General features: G+C 45.4%; 1 protein-coding gene across 2 annotated transcripts in view; it reads left to right on the forward strand.

Moving 5' to 3' along the window:
• The window catches only part of SORT1 (sortilin 1), a 67,817-nt gene that overhangs the window by 38,545 nt on the left and 4,909 nt on the right, over nt 1–24,363 (forward strand). Inside the window, exons 7-19 of one of the 2 annotated variants that reach the window (XM_045081945.1) lie at nt 1,766–1,815; nt 2,867–2,997; nt 5,619–5,763; nt 6,953–7,108; nt 8,771–8,877; nt 12,154–12,256; nt 12,575–12,743; nt 13,254–13,444; nt 17,940–18,129; nt 21,486–21,602; nt 22,192–22,300; nt 23,704–23,810; nt 24,120–24,243. In XM_045081945.1, the coding sequence (XP_044937880.1) occupies nt 1,766–1,815; nt 2,867–2,997; nt 5,619–5,763; nt 6,953–7,108; nt 8,771–8,877; nt 12,154–12,256; nt 12,575–12,743; nt 13,254–13,444; nt 17,940–18,129; nt 21,486–21,602; nt 22,192–22,300; nt 23,704–23,810; nt 24,120–24,243 (1,699 nt within the window). The remainder of the gene's footprint in view (nt 1–1,765; nt 1,816–2,866; nt 2,998–5,618; nt 5,764–6,952; nt 7,109–8,770; nt 8,878–12,153; nt 12,257–12,574; nt 12,744–13,253; nt 13,445–17,939; nt 18,130–21,485; nt 21,603–22,191; nt 22,301–23,703; nt 23,811–24,119; nt 24,244–24,363) is intronic. The other variant, XM_045081946.1, reaches the window with a different exon arrangement.

The raw sequence follows: 24,363 nt of genomic DNA on the forward strand, positions 1-24,363 counted from the left end.
CACAGGCTACATCTGCATTCGGTCTGTGTATTTTCACGAATTGTATTTGTGCCTTATATGGTCTTATCAGGAAGGAAGTAATTTTAAAGGAACTAAGTTAACAAGTTGCTTCACTCTCAGTGGACCTAAAGTATATAGAATGTGCTCAAGTAAGACTGTAGTAAGTTTCGTTCATTAAAACTCACCATGATACATGTATATCAAATCACTGCAGTGTGCACTCTCAATGGTATTTGTCAGTTAGACCTCAAATAAAAAGCCAAAAGAAGCAAACAGAAAACTCATCTTTAAAGCTAAACCTTTAGGGATTCCTGGCTGGCTCAGTTGGTAGAGTGTGCAACTCTTGATCTCAGGGTCATGGATTTGAGCCCCATGTTAGGTGTAGAGATTACTGAAAAATTTTTAAAAATCTTTTAAAAAAACCCTAAAATTCATTTTTATTTTACTTTTTTTTTAAAGATTTTATTTATTTATGTGACAGAGATCACAAGTAAGCAGAGAGAGAGAGAAGAGGAAGCAGGCTCCATGCTGAGCAGAGAGTCCGATGCGGGATTTGATCCCAGGACCCTGAGATCATGACCTGAGCTGAAGGCAGAGGCTTAACCTCCTGAGCCACTCAGGCGTCCCTAAAATTTGTTTTTAAGTGGTATTTTGTATCCTCTATAGGGTTTTTTTTTTTAAACTTTTGTTTGTTTACGTTTCTTTGATTAGTGTCTAAATATAAGATAATTGGACAGCTGATAACTATTTACACACCTTTTAGATCTTTGATTTCTAGGAGTTGACAGCCTGAAGTGCTGAAAGAACATGCTCAGAGCCCACCCCTTGTGCTGGTGCTCATCCAAAAGTACTGCCAGGTTCTGAACCTACTGTCCTACAAACTCCCTTTCCAAGATAGAATTTAAATAATTCAACCTCTGACCTAGCTGTCTATTTGAGATGAAAGAACTAAGTTATTTAGCACATGCAAAGCATTGAACTAGGTTCTGAGGGGAAACAACAAATCATAAAACTTCATACCTGTCCTAAAGAACCCGATAATGTAGTAGGAGAGGGAGGTGTACACTGTTCATTAAAATAATTAAATAAGAGACAAAGGAGTGCCAAATGGCTGGTGCAGAATGGCATGGTGCTCTAGAACACAATGTTTCTCAACCGCTGGCACTCATGACATTTTGGACTGGAAAGTTCTTTGCTGTAAGGGAGTTGTCCTAGCATTGCAGGATGGTTAGCAGCACCCCTGGTCTCTGTCCGTTGGTACTAGCAATAACTCCCCATCCCTCAGTTACAATAATCAGAAATGTCCCCTGGGGAGTGAAGTCACCCCCAGTTGAGAATCTCTGCTGTAGAAATTTGCAGCAAGGAAGCTTTCCAGATGGAGTGCCAGGAAAAGTTTCACGGAAGAGCTAGATTTTCAGTTGGAGCCTAAAGACTGTGAGGTTAGATCTGATTATAGGAGAGAAAAAAGCATTTCAAGCCGGAAACAGGAATAGCAAATGTAAGAGGCAGATTTGGAGAGTATAAACAGACCAGTCTGACCAGCTGGAAGAGTTCATGAGAAGTAGTGGACAGGCAAAATCCTGGGCCAGGCTGGGGGGCACCTTGACCAGTATGACTGGGAGAGTCCGGCATACAGCTCCCCAGAAGGCCATTTCGCCTGGCACCCATGGATGGAGCTTATCACTAGAAGCTTGCTTGGAGCTTTGTGACTGCCATTGACAGCAGTCTTGAACCGTGTCTTTTCTCTGTCTTTGCCTCTCTTTAGGGGATCAGAAAACACCATCTTCTTTACCACCTATGCAAATGGCTCCTGCAGTAAGTATATTTTAGTTCCAAATAAGAATGTCCTATGGTCGGGACGCCTGGGTGGCTCAGTGGGTTGAAGCCTCTGCCTTCGGCTCAGGTCATGATCCCAGGGTCCTGGGATGGAGCCCCGCATTGGGCTCTCTGTGCGGCGGGGAACCTGCCTCCTCCTCTCTCTCTGCCTGCCTCTCTGCCTACTTGTGATCTCTGTCTGTCAAATAAATAAATAAAATCTTAAAAAAAAAAAAAAAGAATGTCCTGTGGTCCATTTACAGTAGAATGTTCTGGGTTGTAAGAGATAGAAACACCAGAGATCCTTCTATTTCTCCTGTAGTTTTAATAGCTAAGATAACTGTCAAGGATTTAAAAATTTTTAAAAGTACTGAGCCTAGATCGAATAAAAACATGAGCTATACAGAGAGGCAGTGTACTTAATTTTAGCAATGTATTTACATAAAGTAATTATTAGGCTACAAACAATAACAAGTCGAAAGAGCATGAAGGTTGTGTTGTGATATTGTCAGCTTTCCAATCCATGGCACCATTTCAAAGCAGAAAGCATGGTCTTTCATTTATTCATTCAACAGCTCATTTTTTTATTCACTGTTTTGCACACCTGCTGTAATATGCCATTCACTTTTCTAAGGATGGAGAGAACAAGACACCCAAGCTTCTCTTATGGGGCTTGAGTTCCAGTAGGGGGTATTAGATGATCAGCAAGAAAACCAAAAACTCAAACAAGACTACTTAAAATAGAAAAAGATAAGTGTGCCATGAAGAAAGCAAAACAGGATGCCGTGGCCGTGACATGTTGTTTATGCAACACTGTGTTTGAATTAAGTAAACTCTCTCGTTCTGTCTAGTGCAGAACCTCACATGTACAATATTAAAACCCAAATGTGAATTCCCTATGTCTAATGCTATGTCATTTTACATTGTCACTTGATTAACAAGCATAGAATTAAAAATTGTTTAGCTATAAAATTAACATTCTAAAACAATTGTTTTGGACTGAGGGCTCACCAGTATGTGAAATTTTAATTAATATTTTGTCTTGTTTAAGAAGCTGACCTTGGGGCACTGGAATTATGGAGAACTTCAGACTTGGGGAAAAGCTTCAAAACCATTGGTGTGAAAATCTACTCTTTTGGTCTTGGGGGACGTTTCCTATTTGCCTCTGTGATGGCTGATAAGGTGAGTGTTGCCTCTTTTGGCATTTCTGAAATTTCTGTAAATATGTCTCAAATGGATCCCTTTTACCACTAGTACTAGCAGAGTTTCTTGCCTTTTTGCAGTGTTTAGTCTCACTAACATTTGGAGGTAATTCTTTCTAGAGGCTGATTGATTCTTCTGGGCTCTGCATACTAGCCTGTTGTCACCATATGAATACCCACAACCCCAGAATTTGGACTTTACTCAGACACAGACACCTGAAAAAAAAGCAATCCACTTGCTCACTATCCAATAATGATAATAGAAATAGGTAACATTAATTAAGTACCTGCTATATTCTAGATACTGTTCTAGACCCCAGGAATATAGCATTGAACAAAACAGATAAATGTCCTGCTCCCAGAGCTTATATTTAAGTAGGGAGTTAGATAGATACTAAACTAATAAATATGACATAATATTGGGTAGTGATTAAAGCTACAAAGAAATCTATAATAGAGTAAGGAACTAGAATATGCTGGAGTAGTCCTGTTTTAGATCAGGTGGCTTGGATGGGCTGAGACCCAACTGAAGGGAGAGCGTAGTTCTGTGTACATCTTAGCTGAAGGGACAGTAAGCACAAAGATAGGAACATGCTGGAAATATTGAAGAAAAGTGAGGATGGCTGCATGGCTGGAGCACAGAGAAGGGTGATCCAAAGAAGGGGAGCCAGTGGTCAAATGAGAGAAGACTTTTATGGGCCAAGACCTTGGGTTTTCTTCTTCATGTTTTGGGGAGCTGTGAAAGGCTGTAAGTGGGGGAATGGCGTAAGTTGACTTCTGTTTCGACAGAGTAGGTAGGTGTAGATTAGCCTGACGGGCAAAAATGGAAGTACCAAGAGCAGCTAGGAGCCCGTGACAGCAGGGAGAGAGATGGTAGCTGTTAATGTGGATGAGTGAGGCAGTGGTAAGATCGTGGATGTATTTTTAATGTATTGCCAGTAGGATTTGCTGATGAATTAGATGTGGTTTATGAAGGAATGAGAGGAACCAAAGATAAGTTTAGAATCTTTGCCCTGAGCAACTGGGTGAATGACCATTTCCTAAGATGGCAAGAGAACTAAGTTTGTAGGAGAAAAGTCAAGAATTCATCTTCGGGTATGACATGCTCACTAGACACCTAAGTGGAAATGTCGAGTAACATTTGGGCATGAGTCTTTCCAGATTATATGGTATATGAAGCTGTATGACTAGATGATATCTCCTGGAGGACTGAGCGCATGCTGGAGCACCCCAGTGACACTGAAGGGTTGGAAAGAGATGAGAATCCAGCAAAGAAGACCGAGAGGGAGATGGGGAATCAGACAGGGATGCCACAAAATCCCAGTGGAGGAAGTATCTCAGGAAGGAGGAGTGATCAGCTGTGTGCAGCTCAGCTGAGATGTGGGATTAGAGCAGTCCTTAGAATGACCCACTTTAGTTGGCGAAGGGGAGATTGTCGGTGACCTTGACAAGTGCAGTTTCTTCAGAGGACTGGGGTTAATGGACTGATTACAGTGGGTTCAGAGAGAATAGGAGTGGAGATGGGGAAGTAGACACAATGGCTTCACATAACTCCCTCCAGCAGTTGCACAGAATCTTCCTAGCAACCTGGGAGCAGGTCCTCTTGCCTCAGTTTGTATTTGAGGAGATTGAGTAACTTGCTCAGGATCACCGAGAGATGGAACTGTGGTGGAAATCAGACTGGCCCACTCTGGAGGGGGCCTCCTGTGGTGTAGCGCTAGTCTACCAGGTCACCACCCTACTGTATGCTTTTGAATTCTAGTTCTTACCTGCAACAGTAAGACTGAAAGTGAACTTCCAGGTGTGAGCTAGAGAAGTAAGTCAAATGCACTTGCCACTGAACTTGCAAGAGTGTTTAACATTAGAAGGCACTGGGACTAATTCTTGTGCACCGGCCAACTGTGTCTAGTAGGTACTTTAAGCTGTTCCTCAGAGAGGAGGTATTACCTGCCTTCTTAACAGACTCCTTTCAGCATATAAATACCTCCTGATCAGCTCCCTTATATTGGCCACTTCCCAGGCTGTGCAGGACCTTCATTATGGCGATTCACAGACCTTTATTCCTTAAAGAGGAGACGTGTCACATCTTGACGTCCCTGTGATCTCCCAAGCATGGGTTTCATCTTCCTTTTTTAGACTCTTAATTATCTAGTTCTTTGGATTATGCCAGGACTATCTCAAAGAAACCAAACTTCTGTGCAGCAGTCATCATTTTAAGAATTATCTGAGTAAGCATATGTGAATGCCTATAAAGCCAAACTAAGATGGCCCCATCACCCCTTTAGCTCTGTTGAAGGAAATGAGAATGTCAGAGGTTGGGAAGGTTATATCTTACAGGGCCATACCAGAATGAAGAAGCCAAAGAGGAAGCCAAGATAACCTTTGTTATAATAGAATGGATTGTTCTATGGCCTGGAACTTTGCTAGGGGTTGGAAATTGCTTTGCTAACTGGTACTGGGACCTGTCAATTATAACAGTTGTACCTAGTGAGGGAATGGATAATGATACTCATAATTATGAATAATAAGGTTCCTATTCATGTGCCTGCACAGGGCATCTTGGCAGAAAATTAAAAAGATAAATATTGGCATTTGTTCCAGGATACAACAAGAAGGATTCATGTGTCAACAGATCAAGGGGACACATGGAGCATGGCCCAGCTACCTTCTGTGGGGCAGGAACAGTTCTATTCTATTCTAGCAGCTAATGATGACATGGTGTTCATGCATGTCGATGAACCCGGAGGTAAGAGCTCTTTCAGCGGCCTGCCCTTGAATGCTCAGAGATGTAAGCTTCAAGTTCGACTTTGAACTTCCTTCTTACATGTTGACTTTTTCTCTTACCCCTAGGTATTTATTAGTGTCCTACTGAATATACTGTCTTACAGAGAATATGTAGTCTCTGTTAGGAAGGCTGCTTGCTTTGACTCTGTAGTGTGGTTTATGTGTATGCTCAAGTATTCTGGAGCACTGCTGCTCAAAGAATGGTCAGAGGACTGACACTGGTTTGCAAACTGTTTGTTACCAAGTAAGCACAGAAAACAATAGCAGGCATAGAGAAACTCCTATAGCCTTTGACCAAGTCTTTTTATATCTGTTGAATCTAATCATTAAAAAATGGTGGATTAGGGCGCCTGGGTGGCTCAGTGGGTTAAGCCGCTGCCTTCGGCTCAGGTCATGATCTCAGGGTCCTGGGATCGAGGCCCGCATCGGACTCTCTGCTCAGCAGGGAGCCTGCTTCCTCCTCTCTCTCTGCCTCACTCTCTGCCTGCTTGTGATGTCTCTCTGTCAAATAAATAAATAAAATCTTTAAAAAAAAAAAATGGTGGATTATATTTTGTCTATCTTTTGTACTTCACTCTTCTTATGATTGATTTTTATTATACTTTACAAAGGATCAGTTTGTGCCATAGTAGAAATTTAAAAATTGATCCTTTACCAGGGCACTTGCCTGGCTCGGTTAGAAGATCATCTGACTCTTGATCTGGGGATTGTGAGTTCGAGGCCCACACTGGGTATAGAGATTCCTTAAACAAATAAAACTTTAAAAAAATTGATCCTTCACCACAGATAGTTTGAGAAGCATTGTTCTGGAATATGAAGATTTAGAGATATGTATGATATGAATCCAAAGGCGTTGCCTCTGCCACCAGAATAGATCTGGGGAGGTCTTTTCTGTAGCATCTGATTAATCCATCCAACAAACAGTATCTGCCATACTCCAGGCAACAGGCTGGGTGCTGGAATTAAAGGTGGACATGAAAATCACGAGTATCAAACCATCATTAATTCTCAGGTCGGCATCTGCATCATGAAGAGAGACAGTTGGCTAATGTACACAGTCCGTACTGCGGTCAGTCATGTGTATGGCTGGACTCTTGTTTTCCCTCTGTTCCCTCCCAGACTTAGTGTTTTTGTTTGTTTGCCTATTTCAGATACCGGATTTGGAACAATCTTTACCTCAGATGATCGAGGCATTGTCTACTCCAAGTCTTTAGACCGACATCTCTACACCACCACAGGTGGCGAGACAGACTTTACCAATGTGACCTCCCTCCGTGGGGTCTACATAACAAGTGTGCTCTCAGAAGGTGAGTCTGGGTACAGCTGTCCTCCTGAAGATGTTGGGAGTTGAGGTTGTGGGGGAGAATAATGGTTCTGATCCCGTAGTAATGTTGCTTACCTGGCCTGCAAAACTATCCATGTAAATTCTGACTCTTTATGTTATATAAATTATGGTAAACAGGATTAAAAAGAAGTAAAGCAACAGCAGGTAAAAAGAAAGACTTTTTGAGTTCTATGTTGTTTAGGGTAAGTGTTAAAAAAAAATAAGTTTTCTATATAGGGAGCTTCAGGACTAGGGGAATGAGCCTGAGTTTGAACCACTGCTTGCTTTTCTCCTGGTAGAGAGCACAGCTATAGCTAGCCAGTATTTCTCTTGTGCTTTACTCAGTAGTTCTGCAGAGCTCACCTTGCTAAGGCCCAGTTGTACAAATAAACAAGACACCCTATAGTATAAAAAGGCTCTTAAGATTTTGTTTAAATATGTATTTATTTTTTGGTAGGAGGTGGGGCATTGTTTGTTTTTATTTATAAATTTTATTTACTTGTAGTGGTCTGCAAGGTCTTAATCAGTATTGGCCCTGTTTCCTCCCTGACCTCAGCTGCCACCCTTTTCCCCTCTACTTACTGCATTCTGGTCACTCCAGCCCTCTGCACACACACATGGTTTAGAGATGTGCAGGCACTGTTCTCTGTTTCCTCAAAGAGCTGCAAGGCTAATGCCGTGCCCATTCCCATCTATGCTCGTATGTTGCTTTCTAATGAAAACTTGCCCGGGGTATCCCGTTGGAAACTTGTCTGCCCTCCCCTCCTCACGGATGCACTCAGCCTCTCTTTAGCAGGTTTTTCCCATACACTTACTGTCTCACATACTATATAATTTACCTATTTACAGTGTCTAGTGTCTGTCTGATCCTGCTGGGATGTATATTTCCAAGAGTGGGTTTTTTTTTTTTTTTTCCTGTTTTGTTCACTGAAAGAGTCTCAAGGGTTTACAGCAGTTTTCATAGTAGGCACGCAATAAATGTTCATTGACTAAATGAATTGTCCTTCATTTGCCTTCTTGTTTGATTTTTGTTGGACATCTCAAAGCATATTGCCTCTGAATTTAAACCTGCAATAGTTTATGTCATTGAAAATAGAACAGGGAAGAGATTTATAGAAAAAAGGAAAGAAAAAGTACAAGAGGTCAGATACAGAGTAGTGGAGAGACAGAAACTAGGAATTCTTACGCCACTCACACTCATACATTCAAATCCCATTCAGATCTTGAGAGTCCCTAAAACAAGCCTGGTATCCTGGCCTTCTCTGAGGAAAGAGTGGGATGCCTTCCCATTGTAGATTTTACTTCCAAGGCAGGCAAGCAAGCAAGCAAGCAAGCAAGGAGAATGGACATCAGCCTGTTTTGTTGGTGAGGAGATAAAAGGTATCTTTTCAAGAGTATCAGTCTAGATGATTCCTGTCATCAGCTGAGTCATAGGAAGGTTGGAAGCCTTGCTCAGATATCGTGGAGTGCTCTCTGGATCAGTTTCCCACCGGCACCGAGCTGTTCCGTTGGATGTCACAAGCTTGTGGACCTCCAGACTTGTAATGGTATTGTGTAGTCTCAGGAGAGAGATATGCAATGATCAACTGAATTCCATAAGACGCTTCCGGTGTATCAGACTTAGTGTCCTTCTTCTCCCATTCAGATAATTCCATCCAGACTATGATCACTTTTGATCAAGGAGGAAGATGGAAGCATTTGAGGAAGCCTGAAAATAGTGAATGTGATGCTACAGCAAAAAACAAGAATGAGGTTTGTTTTACCCCAAGTGTCCTATGTGCTTGGAGCAAGGCAGCCATTCCATTCTGCTCTGATGGGTGCCAGGCCTTTGAATAACGAAGTTTTGTAAATGATTAGGGTCTGCAGCTGCAAGCCCAAAGTTTAGAAATGAGAGATATGAAAGGAACTTAGAATGCAGGAAAAGGAACTATAAAAAAAGCCAAAAATACCGTGGATTGTTTGTCTTCTTAAAAAAAAAAAAAACTGAAGGCTAAAATTTTGTGTCTTACTAAACTGCTGAATGCAGACAGAGCAGAAGGTGGGCCTGTGATCATTCAGGAGTCAGCATGGCAGCTCTGAGACTTTAGGAATCCTTCATGAAGCTATGAGCATTCATGAGCAGTGCAAAGCCGTGCTGGCCAGAAACAAATGGAAGAGAACTTGACATTCTCTTCCCCTCTGCCTGGGCTCCATGTGGCTGGCGGGTATGGTTGGAGACGCTGTGCCATCGCAGGTGTGAAAGCCAGAGCTGACTCCTCTGAGGAGAGGCTAAGAGTAGAGATAGAAGGGCATTGCTCCAGGAGATCCCAGATTCCAGGAGTGACGGGTCTTGACAGGCAAGAAATAAAGAAAAGAAAAAAGCTTTGTATCTGACTCCTAGGGAGTTTGAGAGGATCGTGGGGAAACCCTGGGAGTTTTCTTCAAAAAGTGATAGTGTTGGTGGTTCCCAAGGTCTCCTCAGAACACCTGTGGCTAATAGGCACTCTGCTGTTGTAGGTGGGATTTTTGTTTTGTTTGAGAACCTCAGACAGTGTGAGGTAGGGTACCTGTACCCCCCTCAGTTCTCTCTCTCCTTCTCTGTACTCTTAAGTGCTGTGAGCCTCTCTCCCCTCTCCTTTTTTCCAATCCGTGTGCCGTGGCCTTGCCTTAACCTGGCTGAGGCAGTGGACTCTCGACTGATGTGGGCCCCCCTCACAGTCCCATGCCTCTCCCTCCTCAGGACACATCAGGCTTCCCCTCTGCCTGTGAATAAATGCTGTGCCTCTGACCTGGTGAATGAAGGTCCTCTCCTCCCTGTCAGGCTTTCTCCTGCCTTTTCATTGTCACTGTCCATCTTATCACTGGTATTTTCCTTATTGTAGCCCTCTGCTGCTCCCTGAACACCCCACATGCACCCCTACCACTGTGGCCTTGCCCACGAGACTCCTGGGGAAATTGTGACTGATTTTCCACCCCCAGGTCAGTAGAATTAGTAGAAATCCTGACCATCCTTCTGCCCACCTTCAGTTAGAATTAATCCTTCCAGGAGCCTGGGTGGCTCAGTCAGCTAAGCGTCTGCCTTTGGCTCAGGTCATGATTCCAGGGTCCTGGGATCGAGTCTTATATCAGGCTTCTTGATCAGCGGGGAGCCTAATTATCCCTCTCCCCCTGCTCATGCTCTCTCTTGCGAGCACTTTCTCTCTCAAATAAATGAATAAGATCTTTTTTAAAAAAATAGGATTAATCCTTCCTTTTCATTTCACCAATAGTTTGCTTGAACCTCTTTTTTATTGCAGTAAAATATATGATATAACATGAACATTTTATCCAATGCAGACCTCTTTTAAAGCATTAACTTTCTTGTAAAATCTCTCTTTTTTATAAAAAGATTTGTTTGTTTTAGAGAGAGAAAGAGTGTGTGTACACATGTGCGGGGAGGGGCAAAGGGAGAGAATCTTCAAGCAGACTCCCTGCTGAGCTCAGAGCCCAATGCAGGGCTCAGTCCCAGGACCCTGAGATTATGACCTGAGCTGAAACCAAGAGTCAGATGCTTAACTGACTGAGCTACCCCAGCGCCCCTCAGAAATCTCTCTTAAAGGCAGGACTGGGTCTTACTTTGAATCGCTACCACATCTTGTACAGTACCTGAAATATTTCAGGTGTTCATGAAGTTTATTTGTGTGGAATCATGCTTTAAATATTGATCACAGGCTTCATATAATGCAGGAATAAAATAAATTAAGACATTGCACATGAGAAAATAATTGCATAATTTGCTCCCAAATATACTAATGCATTTTGGGATCAAGAATATTCCACTGGGGGCACCTAGATGTCTCAGTTGGTTAAGCAACTGCCTTCAGCTCAGGTCATGATCCTGGAGTCCTGGGATCGAGACCTGCATCAGGCTCCCAGCTCCATGGAAGTCTGCTTCTCCCTCTGACCTTCTCCCCTCTTGTGTCTTCTCTTACTGTCTCTCTCTCAAATAAATAAATAAAATCTTAAAAAAAAAAAAAAAGGAATATCCCACTGGGACTATAACTCAACAACAAAAACAACCCAAATTAAAAATGATTGAATAGACATTTCAATAAAGAAAATATACAAATGGCCAAGAAGCACATGAAAAGATGCTTGACATCGTAATTATTAAGGAAATGCAAATCAAAAGCACAGGGAAAGATCACATCACACATTAGAATGGCTATGACTATCAAAAACAAAACAAAATAACATGTATTATTAGGGATGTGGAGAAATTAGAACCCTTGTGCGCTGTTGGTGGATATGAAAAATAGTGCAGTCACTATGGGAAACAGTATGGTGGTTCCTTAAAAAATTAAACGTAGAACTACTATATGATCCAGCAATACTACTTCTGGGTATATATCCGAAAGAATTGAAAGCAGGGTCTTGAAGAGCAATTTGTATGCCCTTGTGCACAGCAACATTTTCTACAAGAGGTAAAAGATGGAAGCAACCCAAGTGTCCATAGACCACTAAATGGATAAGCCAAATGTTTTATATACATGCCATGGAATAATACTGTGCCCTAAAAAGGCAGGAAATCCTGACAACATGAAATTACTACAACATGGATGAACCCCAAGGACATAACGCCAAGTGAAATAAGCCAGTCGTAAAAAGACAAATACCGTTCCACTTCTGTAAGGTGCCTAGAATAGTCAGATTCATAGAACAAGAAAGTGGAATGGTGGTTCCCATTCTGGAAGGTCGGGAGATCTTGGAGGAGGGGCATTGGGAGTTACTGGTTAATGGGTGTAGACTTTTAGTTTTGCAAGATGAAAAAGCTCTGGAGATGGACAGTGGTGATGGTGGCACAGCATTGTTAATGTGTTTAACCCTGCTGAGCTGCGCATTTAAACATGCGTGGCTAAGATGGTAAATTTTATGGTATTTTACCCCAACTTTTTAAAAGAGTATCCCACTGAAGTCTGGGTTCAGTTCAGAGCTTCCTTAGAAGGGTCTGTGAGATGACTTAAAAATTACACCTTTGATTTTAATCTAAGCTTTGGTTTCTTTTCACAGTGTAGCCTTCATATTCACGCTTCCTACAGCATCTCCCAGAAGCTAAACGTTCCAATGGCCCCACTCTCGGAGCCTAAGGCCGTCGGCATAGTCATTGCCCACGGTAAGCAGCCCTCCTCTCATCTCCCTGGGAACCATCAGCTGAGCACGCTGAGACTCAGTCCCAGTCTTGACTCCTTTAAGAAAACCATCAGCCATGACTCTTACCATGCTTTATAGAGCTTCTGACATGATAATGGTATTTTGGATTTTCCCTAGAGAGAGAAACATGATTTCTCCCTTTCCCAAATTTTGTGATCTTTTTTTCTGTTACAAGAGACATGGTGGGAAATAGGGTAAATTCATTGAAAATCATTCTCTCAACGCTAAATCCCCTCCGTTCCGTTGCTGGGTTTTGCTGATAAGTTGGGTTGTGTTGCAGGTAGTGTAGGGGATGCCATTTCAGTGATGGTCCCAGATGTATACATCTCAGATGATGGGGGTTACTCCTGGACGAAGATGCTGGAAGGACCCCACTATTACACCATCCTGGATTCCGGAGGCATCATTGTGGCCATTGAACACAGCAGCCATCCTATCAATGTGATTAAGTATGCATGAGCTCTGCTCCACCCACACTATCTCCACGGAGGGCGACTGTGGGATGCTTTTTAGTTGTGGGGAGAACTGGGGGGGGGGGTGAGGAGCTGGTTACAGACCCTGACTCAAATGTGTACATTCTACAGAACTGTGGGGATCATTCTTGAAGGGATTGCAACCCATATTCAGTGGCTTTGCTTTTTCTTCTGACTTCCTCTAGTTAACACTTTTTGTCACTTTTTAAAAATATTCTTCTTTCTCTCCACAAGAATCTTACACAGCGTTTTAGCACTTTGGGTGGAAGTTGACTCCTTAAGTATAAGTTACACAAAGTAATTTCTGTTTATTTATTTAGAAGCCCATGCCTTCTTGTGAAAAATTTTATAAAGACATTTTCTTCTTTACTCTTTGAATGAATCCCTTTTACCCACCCTATTAACTGTAGGCATTAAAAATTAATATAATCATCAGTCAGTAAGCCACCACCTAAATAAACAGTTGTTCTCTGGCTGTGGTTCCAGGTTCTCCACAGATGAAGGTCAGTGCTGGCAAACCTACATGTTCACCAGGGAGCCCATCTATTTTACTGGCCTCGCTTCAGAACCTGGAGCTCGGTCCATGAATATCAGCATTTGGGGTTTCACAGAATCTTTCCTGACTCGCCAATGGGTCTCCTACACCATTGATTTTAAAGATGTCCTTGAAAGGAACTGTGAGTACCTCCTTTGACGTTTTCCACCAGAAACTTATAAGCCCATTTTCCTAAATAACCAATTCAGTTTCGTTTCTTTTAGCTGGAATAAGAAAATGCACAGGTAAGAAGATTGAAGAATGTGGGTAAGCAGGCAGTGGAATGGTATCAGAAATGCAGTTTCCCTCTTTGGACTAGAACTGTACGAGAGAAATAAAATGAAGACCACATGTATGATTTAAATTATTCTATCCCCTGCATTATAGGAGTAAAAGAGGTGAAATCCACTTTAATAATAATACAATCATCTCAACATATCCAAAATGTTATCATTTCAACATATAAGCAATATTAAGAGTTATCGATGAAATGTTTTGGAAGTAGCAGGCCGAGACTACTTCAGCTAGCCGGAGATCAGCTAGATAGCTTATCTAAAGATTGCAAACACCTGAAAATCCATCGGCAGATCGAAGAGAAGAAGAACAGCAATTCTGGAAACAGAAAACAACCACTTTCTGAAAGGTAGGACCGGCGGAGAAGTGAATCCAAAGCGACGGGAAGATAGACCCCGGGGGGAGGGGCCGGCTCCCAGCAAGCAGCGAGGAGCAACGGCGCACAAAATCAGGACTTTTAAAAGTCTGTTCCGCTGAGGGACATCGCTCCAGAGGCTACCCGGGGCAAAGCCCACACGGGGTCAGCGTGGCCTCAGGTCCCGCAGGGTCACAGAAGGATCGGGGGTGTCTGAGTGTCGCAGAGCTTGCGGGTATTGGAACGGGAAAGCCGGCTACAGAGACAGAGCCGACAGTAAGCTCGCAGCTCGGGGTGACCTTGAACCTGTCGCAGGCTCGGTGAGCTCGGAGCGTGGCCGGAGGTCAGGCAGACGGGAGTAACTGGGCGCGGTTCTCTGAGCGCGCACTGAGGAGTGCGGCCCTGGGGTCTCAGCTCCTCCGGGCCGGAGACCAGGAGGCCGCCATTTGTATTCCAGTCCTCCGGAACTCTACAGAAAGCGCTTAGGGAACAAAAGCTCCTGAAAGCAAACCCAAGCGGATTACTCACCCTGGCCCCGGGTAAGGGCGGTGCAATTCCGCCTGGGGCAAAGACACTTGAGAATCACTACAACAGGCCCCTCCCCCAGAAGATCAACAAGAAATCCAGCCGAGACCAAGTTCACCTACCAAAGAGTGCGGTTTCAATACCAAGGAGAGCAGCAGAATTCTAGAGGAGGAGAAAGCCAAGCACGGAACTCATGGCTTTTGCCCTGTGATTTTTTTTAGTCTTGCGGTTAATTTAATTTTTTCTTTTTCATTTTTTGTTTTTTTTTTCTCGCCTTCAGGTAAAATTTTTTTTAACTGTTACCTTTTTCTTTTTTAACGATTTTTTACTAGTTTATCTAATACATATATTTTTTCTTTTTTATATTTTTCTTAGGTGTTTTCTTTTTTTAAAAATTCTTTTCTTTTTTTTTCTTTCTTTTTTCTTTTCTTTTTTTTTTTCTTTTTTTTCTTTCTTCCTTTTTGAACCTCTTTTTATCCCCTTTCTCCCCCCTCACGATTTGGGATCTCTTCTAATTTGGTTAAAGCATATTTTCCTGGGGTTGTTGCCACCCTTTTAGTATTTTACTTGCCCCCTCATATACTCTTCTCTGGACAAATTGACAAGACGGAAAAATTCAACACAAAAAAAAGAACAAGAGGCAGTACCGAAGGCTAGGGACCTAATCAATACAGACATTGGTAATATGTCAGATCTAGACTTCAGAATGACAATTCTCAAGGTTCTAGCCGGGCTCGAAAAAGGCATGGAAGATATTAGAGAAACCCTCTCGAGAGATATAAAAGCCCTTTCTGGAGAAATAAAAGAACTAAAATCTAACCAAGTTGAAATCAAAAAAGCTATTAATGAGGTGCAATCAAAAATGGAGGCTCTCACTGCTAGGATAAATGAGGCAGAAGAAAGAATTAGTGATATGGAAGACCAAATGACAGAGAATAAAGAAGCTGAGCAAAAGAGGGACAAACAGATACTGGACCACGAGGGGAGAATTCGAGAGATAAGTGACACCATAAGACGAAACAACATTAGAATAATTGGGATTCCAGAAGAAGAAGAAAGAGAGAGGGGAGCAGAAGGTATACTAGAGAGAATTATTGGGGAGAATTTCCCCAATATGGCAAAGGGAACGAGCATCAAAATTCAGGAGGTTCAGAGAACACCCCTCAAAATCAATAAGAATAGGCCCACACCCCGTCACCTAATAGTAAAATTTACAAGTCAGTGACAAAGAGAAAATCCTGAAAGCAGCCCGGGAAAAGAAGTCGGTAACATACAATGGTAAAAATATTAGATTGGCAGCTGACTTATCCACAGAGACCTGGCAGGCCAGAAAGAGCTGGCATGATATTTTCAGAGCACTAAATGAGAAAAACATGCAGCCCAGAATACTATATCCAGCTAGGCTATCATTGAAAATAGAAGGAGAGATTAAAAGCTTTCAGGACAAACAACAACTGTTTTGTTTTGTTTTAAAGATTTTATTTATTTATTTGACAGACAGAGATCACAGGTAGGCAAAGAGGCAAGCAGAGAGAGAGGAGGAAGCAGGCTCCCTGCTGAGCAGAGAGCCCACCGCAGGGCTCTATCCCAGGACCCTGGGATCATGACCCGAGCCAAAGGCAGAGGCTTTAACCCACTGAGCCACCCAGGTGCCCCTGTTTTGTGTGTCATATTTCTCTTCTAAGACTTCAAAATCCAGTGTATATTTAACACTTAGTATTATAGTAAATCTCAATTCAGACCAGCAATAAGTGGGTAAGGCTCTCACATAGGAGAAGATAGCTTCACACTGTTGGAGCTCTGTAACATTTTGTGGGACTTATTTCTGCTTGTAAGGATAATGCATGCTTACATTTATCTAAAATTATTTCATGACATTTCAGGGGTTTTCACCCTTGATTGCAGCAGACCCATAAAGAGAAAGCTTTAGAGAAAAGTGTGTTTCAAAGAGCATCTGACTGATTGTGTCCCTAATCAAAACGTTGAAGTGAAGAAAAAAAAAAAAAGCAACAACAAAAAACATTCAAGTGAGAAAGTTTTTGCGCAGTTTTGGCTTGAATGTCAGCCCTAGGCGAGGCTCTAGAATGATGACTGGGCTAGCAATGAGCCCATGTGGGCCATTTCAGAGTTCTGTGACTTCACGCTGGAAGGCATGTTAAAAAGGCACAGAAAATGGCTTCAGTAAAGGAGGTAAAAAGAATCCCAAGCAAACCCAGACACCAGTACCAAAGATGCTGACATTGTACTGAAAAATATGGAAGATAAAAGAAAAAACTGGAAAAAAGTCCCCCACCCTGCAAGCTGCAGTTTCTTGTTGGTGTGTTAGGAACCTTAAGACTTAAGGTTTCAGGGGCACCTGGGTGACTCCATCTGTAAGTGTCTGCCTTCAACTCAGGTCATGATCTCGGGGTCCTGGGATCAAGCCCCGCATTGGGCTCCCTGCTCAGCAGGGAGCCTGCTTTTCCCTTTCCCTCTTCTCACTGCTTGTGTACTCTCTCACTCTCTCTCTGAATTAAATAATATCTTTAAAAAAAAAAAAAAAAGGCCTTAAGGCTTCAAGTCACTGTGGTTGAATTTTGGTCCTGTCTTTTGATTGTAGGATGGGTCCATTTCCTCTGAATGTTATTTCGGTGACCCCTGAGCATTCTGTTTGGACCTTACTTTTCTACAGGGTGTTTAAATATGATTTAATGCCCGAGAGTCATTATTTTCCAGATTCATTAAGTAGACTGTAAAGGAGCTGGCTTATGAGTTTTCCCCTCGTAAGGCGCTCTACAGTTATCCCTAAAGTTTAATACCACTAAGAGATTTGATAAGCAGCTGCTTCCTAACAGACTCCATGCTGGTCTTCAGATCCCAAAGGATAAAAACCTAATCCACAGTCTTTAGGCCATAGGCTTTGAGTCTTTTTTCCAGGAGTGGATGATATGACTTAAGAAGCCAGTTTGACTATCCTCAGTGGTCTACTTGAAAGCCAGTCAACTAGAGTAAAAAGTCTAGAAAGAAATGGTCTTCCCTTCTGTTTGAGGCAAGCCAACCCATGGTGAAACTGAACCCATGCTTTAGGCTAACTGGTGTCTTATCCTAAAAAGAACCACCTCGCTTACCTGTGGCAGCTCCCGCTGACCAGGGACACAGGTGCACACAGCAGGGAGACCGCAGCCTCCCCGCTTGGAGGAAAGCTCAGAGGGGCTCCATGCAGCTGCCCACTGTGAAACAAATGCGGTTTTTCCTAATACCCAAAAGCGGAGTGGGAGGCGAAGAACCCTCCTCTGGCGCGAGAGGATGCCAACCACTAGTAGGCACCAGGTCCTGCAACTTTTGTCTGCAGCTCCAAAATGCTGCAGTAGCGGGAGTCAGACATCCCCGTTTCCCTTCCTTGTTCTGCTCTCCGCCTGGCAGCCGCCTCGTATGCGTAGGTGTGGGGCCAGGCGGTGACCTGAACAGCCTGTCTTCTCTTTAGGTGAGGAGAAGGACTATACCATATGGCTGGCTCATTCCGCAGACCCCGGAGATTACGCAGACGGCTGCATCTTGGGCTACAAGGAGCAGTACCTACGGCTTCGCAAGTCGTCCGTCTGCCAGAATGGTCGGGACTATGTTGTGACCAAGCAGCCGTCTGTCTGTCCCTGCTCCCTGGAAGACTTCCTCTGGTATCAGCTTCCCTCAGATCCCTGTTAGCCGCTTTGCTATGTGGGAGGAGGTGAGGGGCAGCTGGAAAGGATTCAGATCCTTTCTTCCCTGAGGGTGGAGAGTTGCTGCTGCTTACTGAGGAGATGGAAGCTTAGAGAAGGGATCCAGAGTTGTTAGTAATGGGGCAGGTAAGGTGTCACATCAGACAGTTGTTGGACAACTGGCAACAACCCCTGGAATCCTGGCCCGACAGCAGGGGAGAGAGGTGTGTAAGGAGGAAGAGAGCTCAGAAACCCAGAGAGGGGCCCATAGGGCAGAGACCACCGGGAAAGGCAGTGCAGGAGCTGGGAGGGGGTTGGACTTCCGTGTGCTCACTGAACACTGACAGCCTGAGTTCAGCAGTGGGGCACTAGGTTTTGGATTGTCTGCAAGACTAAAGGCAGCAAGTGTGGTTCTGTCCTGGGACAGGAGGGGATGTCAGGGTACTGATGGCCCAGATGTCCCATCAAGGTCTAAAGGCCATCGAGGTGGACTCCCGCAAGCTCAGGACCATCTGCGCTGAAGGGTCAGTGGCACAGCCAGCATGGAGTTAGTTGATTGTCTAAGGGCAGGGCAGTCCTCAGATCACCAAGCAGGGGTACTGCTTCCTGAACTCATTTCCTTTAAATCATACTGGCAGGAAATAAAGGTGAATCCTGGAAGATCTGGAAAAGAGTGCAGACAGACAGCAGTCATGTCTCTCCACATCACATTCTCTAGAACTGCAGGTGACCGAGAATACGAGACTGAGCGAACCTCCCAGTCTGACTGGTGTGGACCCCCTGCCCCGGTGTGGCTCCCATCTGCACATGGAACGGGCCAGGGTTGCTCCTTCCATGTTTCCACAGGGAACGGGATCTCTCCGATGGCTGTGGTGTCAGTCTAGGGCTAGAGGATGTTGACTGTGACACTCTCATGGGCTGCCTTCATCCTACAAGTCACACAGACTAGGATCTTAACTCCCCAGCCTTCTCCTTTCCAGATCTGCTGTGCCTCATCAGAGCTGCGTGCCATTGTCCATGGGGCTTCCTCTGGCCGGGAAGTCTCCCCACATTGCCTGCTTGCCCCCCAGGCTTAGGGGATGCCTACTTGGCCTTTAGAACTTAGCTCACTTCTATACTCCGCAAAGCCTTCCCTGGCTTTCCCTCATCTGCACTCCTGCAGGACACCTACTGCTGGGTTTTGGTTGTCGTAGAGAGGTTTGGGTCTGCCTTCAAACTCTTAGCTTCTTGAGGGCGTTATGTTTGATCAGCACGGAGTAGTCAGCACAGCTCCTGGCACTGACTCTGTAGCAGGCACTGTCCCAAGCCATTTGCATTTACCCCCAGCAGCCCTCTGAGACAGGGACCGTTGCCATTTCCGTCTCACCAAGGGAGAAATGAAGGTTCAGAGAGGGCATCACTGCCTTGCCCACAGCAGCTCAGCCAGAAGTGTTAGAGCTGGAATGTGCACCCAGCAGCTCGGCCCTGGAGCATGCACCTTTCCCATGTGCTTGAGAAGTGTGTAACTGTGAGGACAAAGGGCGCGTTCCCTGACATGTGGGATTGCACACCTAAAATTCTCACCATAACTCTCCCCCTGTCGGAGGGGTAGTATCTTCGACTTCTTTTGTTCTTCTTATCCTGCTCCCTAAATATTTGTCAGCATGACTTTGAAGTACCAGCAGCATCCGTGTACCCCCTGAGCATCTGTTGCATCCTTGCCGTGCACAGGGCGGTGCAAAGTGACAATAAAAAGTTTGTTATTGACGCTCAGATGCACAGGATTATGCTGTGAAACAGTGCCTGGGGGATTGAGAGAAGGGAAAGGCCATTCCATCTAGAGCTGAAGGGAGGTGGCTCAGAGAAGGCTTTGTTGAGGAGGAGCATTTGAGCTGAGCCCTGACAAGCACTAGGACTTGACTTTGCACATCTGGGAAGGAACAGTCATTAAAGCCAGTGAAGTGGTGCGAGCGTAGATGCCCACTGGCATGCTCAGGAAGGGTGTGCTGGGAGATAGGCCATGAGGGCAAGTTGCAGCCATCCTGATAAAGAAGCACGGAGGGTGCAGATGGGGCAGGCCCGGGCTGAATGTGCAACTTAGATAATGGAAGGAAGGTAGTGCTGTGGACAAACACAGGGAAATGGTGGAAGAGGCTGGCTCGAAGGAGAGGACATGATGTGTATTGAGTGCTCTATTTATTTGAGGTTCTGTCAGCAGATTTAGGTGGAGACGTCCAGCAGGAACTTGGAAATGTAGGATCACAGGTCAAGAGAGGTAAAACCTGGAAGTTTTAGCTACAACAAAGAGTTAAGCTCACAAAGGTAGAGCAGATACAGGGTAAGAGAATGAATTGCAGACCGCAGGCAAGGGTCTGTGTCTCCGGGTTAGGAAGGCAGTGGCATAAACCGTGCAGAGAGAAGCAGGTGAGCCAGCTTTGCGGGGGCATGGGCAGGCGTGGGCAGCACATGGCGGGGCACAGGGAAGGCCAGACCAGAGAAGGCTCCCCAAGGTTGCCAGACTCGTGCATCCTGGGGGCCTCAGACATTTGCCTCCAAGGTAGTAGGGGGGATAAATGCACAGGATAAAAAGTGAACAAGTACAAAATAATTTAAGAAGTTTGGCCAGTAAAGAAGAAGAGAGGGAAGGAAGATGATACACACAGGTAAGGAGAAGCCCTCAGGTGAGTGGGCCTGATGGTCCCTCCACATGGTCAGCTAAGCAAGGTCCCAGGGCAGTTGGAGGGATGGAGCATGGACACTCATGCGGGGGATCAGCCTTGGAGAGGAGGCAGTATATTACTTCTTGGGGGAAGCAGAGAGAGAAGAGCAGATGGGAAGCACTGTGGAGAGATGGGATAGGATGAAAAGCAGGCAGGCATCCACATTGGAGACAGGGATCCTAAGAAGCTAAGAGGGACAGAAATGGGGCAGGCAGGCAGGATTTGATACACACCCTAGGGTACACACCCAGAGAACATAATGAGTGATTTGGAGGTAAATAAAATGGTGACTAAGCATTGTGGGTTTAGATCTGTCGTTGGTGCCACTGTTTCTCAGTGTCTGAGTTCTCGGCTGAGTCCCCACCCTGCTGCAGGCATTCCCTTCCTGGAGCCGCTGCTCGGCCAGGCTTCTGGCTACAGAGTCCCAAGTCCACCAGGCCTGCTCCATGAGCCGCTGGTCCCCCAGCTGAGTGTTCTCCATGTCTGTCCTCCTCAGTGGACCTTCCTCACACGGCTGTTCCTGTGCAGCCACAGACTGCGCTGTCCATCTGCCTGTGCCACATAAAACCTTCATCGATGGTCCCGTCCCTGCCGTTGCGCAGCTCTGAAACATACTGTATTTGTGGACTCTTACAGTGATTTTGGCTACTTCCGTCCAGAAAATGACTCCAAATGTGTGGAACAGCCAGAGCTAAAGGGCCACGATCTGGAATTTTGTCTGTATGGCAGAGAGGAGCACCTGACAACAAATGGGTGAGGCGCCTCCCCTCCTGAGTCATGACAGCCGTGTCCCCGCGGTGCAGAGTGAGCCCCCACTCACTGCGCCCTGCACCTCCATGCAGGCAGTGTTCTAGAGCATGCTAGGAAAATACTGTGGAACAGAACTTTCTGTGGCGCTGGAAATGCCTTCTCGTCTGCTGTGTCCCATATGGTAGCCATTAGCCCTGTGTAGCTACTGAACTAATTTTACTTAGTTTAAGTGTAAGTAGCCATTGTGTGGGGGCAGTGCTGCCCCAGAGGAGACACAGTACTTCCCCCATAGTACATACCCCCACTCCCATTTTTGTACGGTGTGTTACCGTGCTTTCCTTGGGCCATGGTTCTTTGGCCCCATCTCGTGGCCCAGAGAGGCAGGCAGGCCTCTGCGGGAAGGCCAGGGATGCTTGGGCTGTTCAGGGCCTGAGACTACACAGAACATCCCCAAAACATTCCCAAGGTTCTCCCCTCAGGCCTGAAAGGGGGTGGAAGTTTGAGAAGCTTTTCTGCAGATTTTCAAATCTTGCTTTCAGGAACGAGGAATACATCCTAAGGGTCTGACAAGAAATTGTCTCTGCTTTTTCAGGTACCGAAAAATTCCAGGAGACAGATGCCAAGGTGGTGTGAATCCAGTCCGAGAAGTAAAAGACTTGAAAAAGAAATGCACAAGCAACTTCCTGAGTCCTGAAAAGCAGGTACAGTAAAGTAGATCTGGTTTAGGGACCAGTGGGCTTTTGTGTTCTGCCAGAAACAAAGCGACAGCACTGAGAATTTTATGACTGAATACAAAGAGGCCAGACTACTTCAGGCGGCCTGCACTATGAACAGGAGACCATTAGGATGGAGAATGGGTCACACAGCATGATAAACTCCATGCTAAAAACTTTATCAGTGGAGGAACAAAGTAGAATTCCATACAATTGTTCTGAATTCTTGGGAGCATCAGGTTGAGGACATTTCTGGGGGCTGAGAGTCATTTAGGGAAAATACTTGAAGTTGGGCTGTAAAGGGCAGGAAGAGAGGAGCCCTGGCCCTCATTTAGGTGGGCTCTGTGCTGAGTCATGCCGAGTGTGCTCAGACTAGACAACTGAACTTCGGTACTAATGGGTTTGTGATGTAGGAGCAGGTTATGAGGCAGATTACGGCTCTATAGTGCTGAACCGTCTGGCTGGGATGTGGGAAGTGGTAAAGAGGAAGCCTTTTGATAAAGAAGCACTGGACCAGTAGTGTGACTGGGGCTCCAGTTTCCTAATCCATAAAATGGGAGTTAGATAATCCGCAGTCCCCTCCTCTCCGGCCTTCTGAGGGATGAAGGCCTGACACGGGCAGGATTAGGTAGGAGCAGGAGCTCTTAGCCGGAGCAGAATGTGGGTGTGTGTCCTTGTCAGGGAGCAAGTTCCCTCTTCTCTGCACCCTCACCTTGCATCCCTAGTAGCTATCCTCAGTGTGTGTGTGTGTGATTGGATAGGACTCCCGCCCCCAGGGACACAACGGGTCCCAGATTCCAGTTCTGCCACCTCTTAGATTCACTGAAAACACACATTCCCTATCTCCCGCCCTGAAACAAGTAGGGCCCACTCCAGCAATAATATGAAAAGGCTTATTTGCAAAAACATACGAAAAATGAAGTAAAAACAAGGGGTCTTCACGTTACACAATGTCCTGCCTGAGGCAGCATGGGCACAGCTTCTTCCCAGGGACTGACCATGTTCCAGATTTATCTGACCCACTGTTGTCATTCTTCCCCTTTCCCGCTGTGCCCCTAAGTGCTCCACTACTCTACATGGCTAGTGGGGAACAGCTTCAGTTGCTCTTTGACCTAGGTCATTGCCATAGTTCCCAGGGTAACTCAGATATTAGAGCCTGAGTTTGGATCATTCTGGCAGCTTCCGGACAGCTGAAGTTCTGGTTCCCCTCTGCCATAAGTGATACACTCCTGGTAGGATTGAGACAGTCTGGCGGGGGCCGGGGGCGGGGAAAGCACAAAGGGCCTGGAGACTGCAGGTCATTCACAGAGAAACCAGGGGGAGGAGCAGCCTCATTGAGTTCAGTCCTAGCATGTGCACACCTGAAATTGTCTGCGTTTTAATTTGTCAAGAACTCCAAGTCAAATTCTGTTCCAATCATCCTGGCCACCGTGGGATTGATGCTGGTCACAGTCGTAGCAGGGGTGCTCATTGTGAAGAAGTACGTCTGTGGAGGAAGGTAAGGAACATGGCAGTCAGCCAGAAATACCAAACTCCAGCTGCAGAGGCAGCCCCGGGCGTGTGGTTGAGCCGGCCCCTAGCGAAAACTGGCCAATGGTAGTGGTGTTCCTGAAGCATCAGGCCCAGACCTTCTCAGAGCTTCTGTCTGCTACATGCCGACTGTGGGCTGTGCCTCCCATGTGTGTGACTCGTGCTGTGAGTGTGTAGAACTCGGAAAGTCCTCAGGCCTGTGGGAGGCATGTCTCATATCCCATGGCCCCATGTCACATGTCACCATGGGATGGCTCACGGAGGTCTCCACCCCCAGGTTCCTGGTGCACCGCTATTCCGTGCTGCAGCAGCATGCCGAGGCCAATGGTGTGGATGGCGTGGATGCCCTGGACACGGCCTCCCACACTCACAAGAGTGGTTATCATGACGACTCAGATGAGGTAAGACTTCTTGATGGGTGGCCCGGAAGCACAAGAAAGGGGTATTCCTGTTCCTTTCAAAATCAGGATTCGACTGAGGCAGAGGGGGCGCGGAAGCCAGTAGCAGCCACTTAATGCCTG

Source organism: Mustela putorius, unplaced genomic scaffold, assembly GCF_011764305.1.
Source record: "Mustela putorius furo isolate JIRA1106 unplaced genomic scaffold, ASM1176430v1.1 tig00000585_pilon_pilon_pilon, whole genome shotgun sequence".
NCBI classification, from domain to species: Eukaryota; Metazoa; Chordata; class Mammalia; order Carnivora; family Mustelidae; genus Mustela; species Mustela putorius.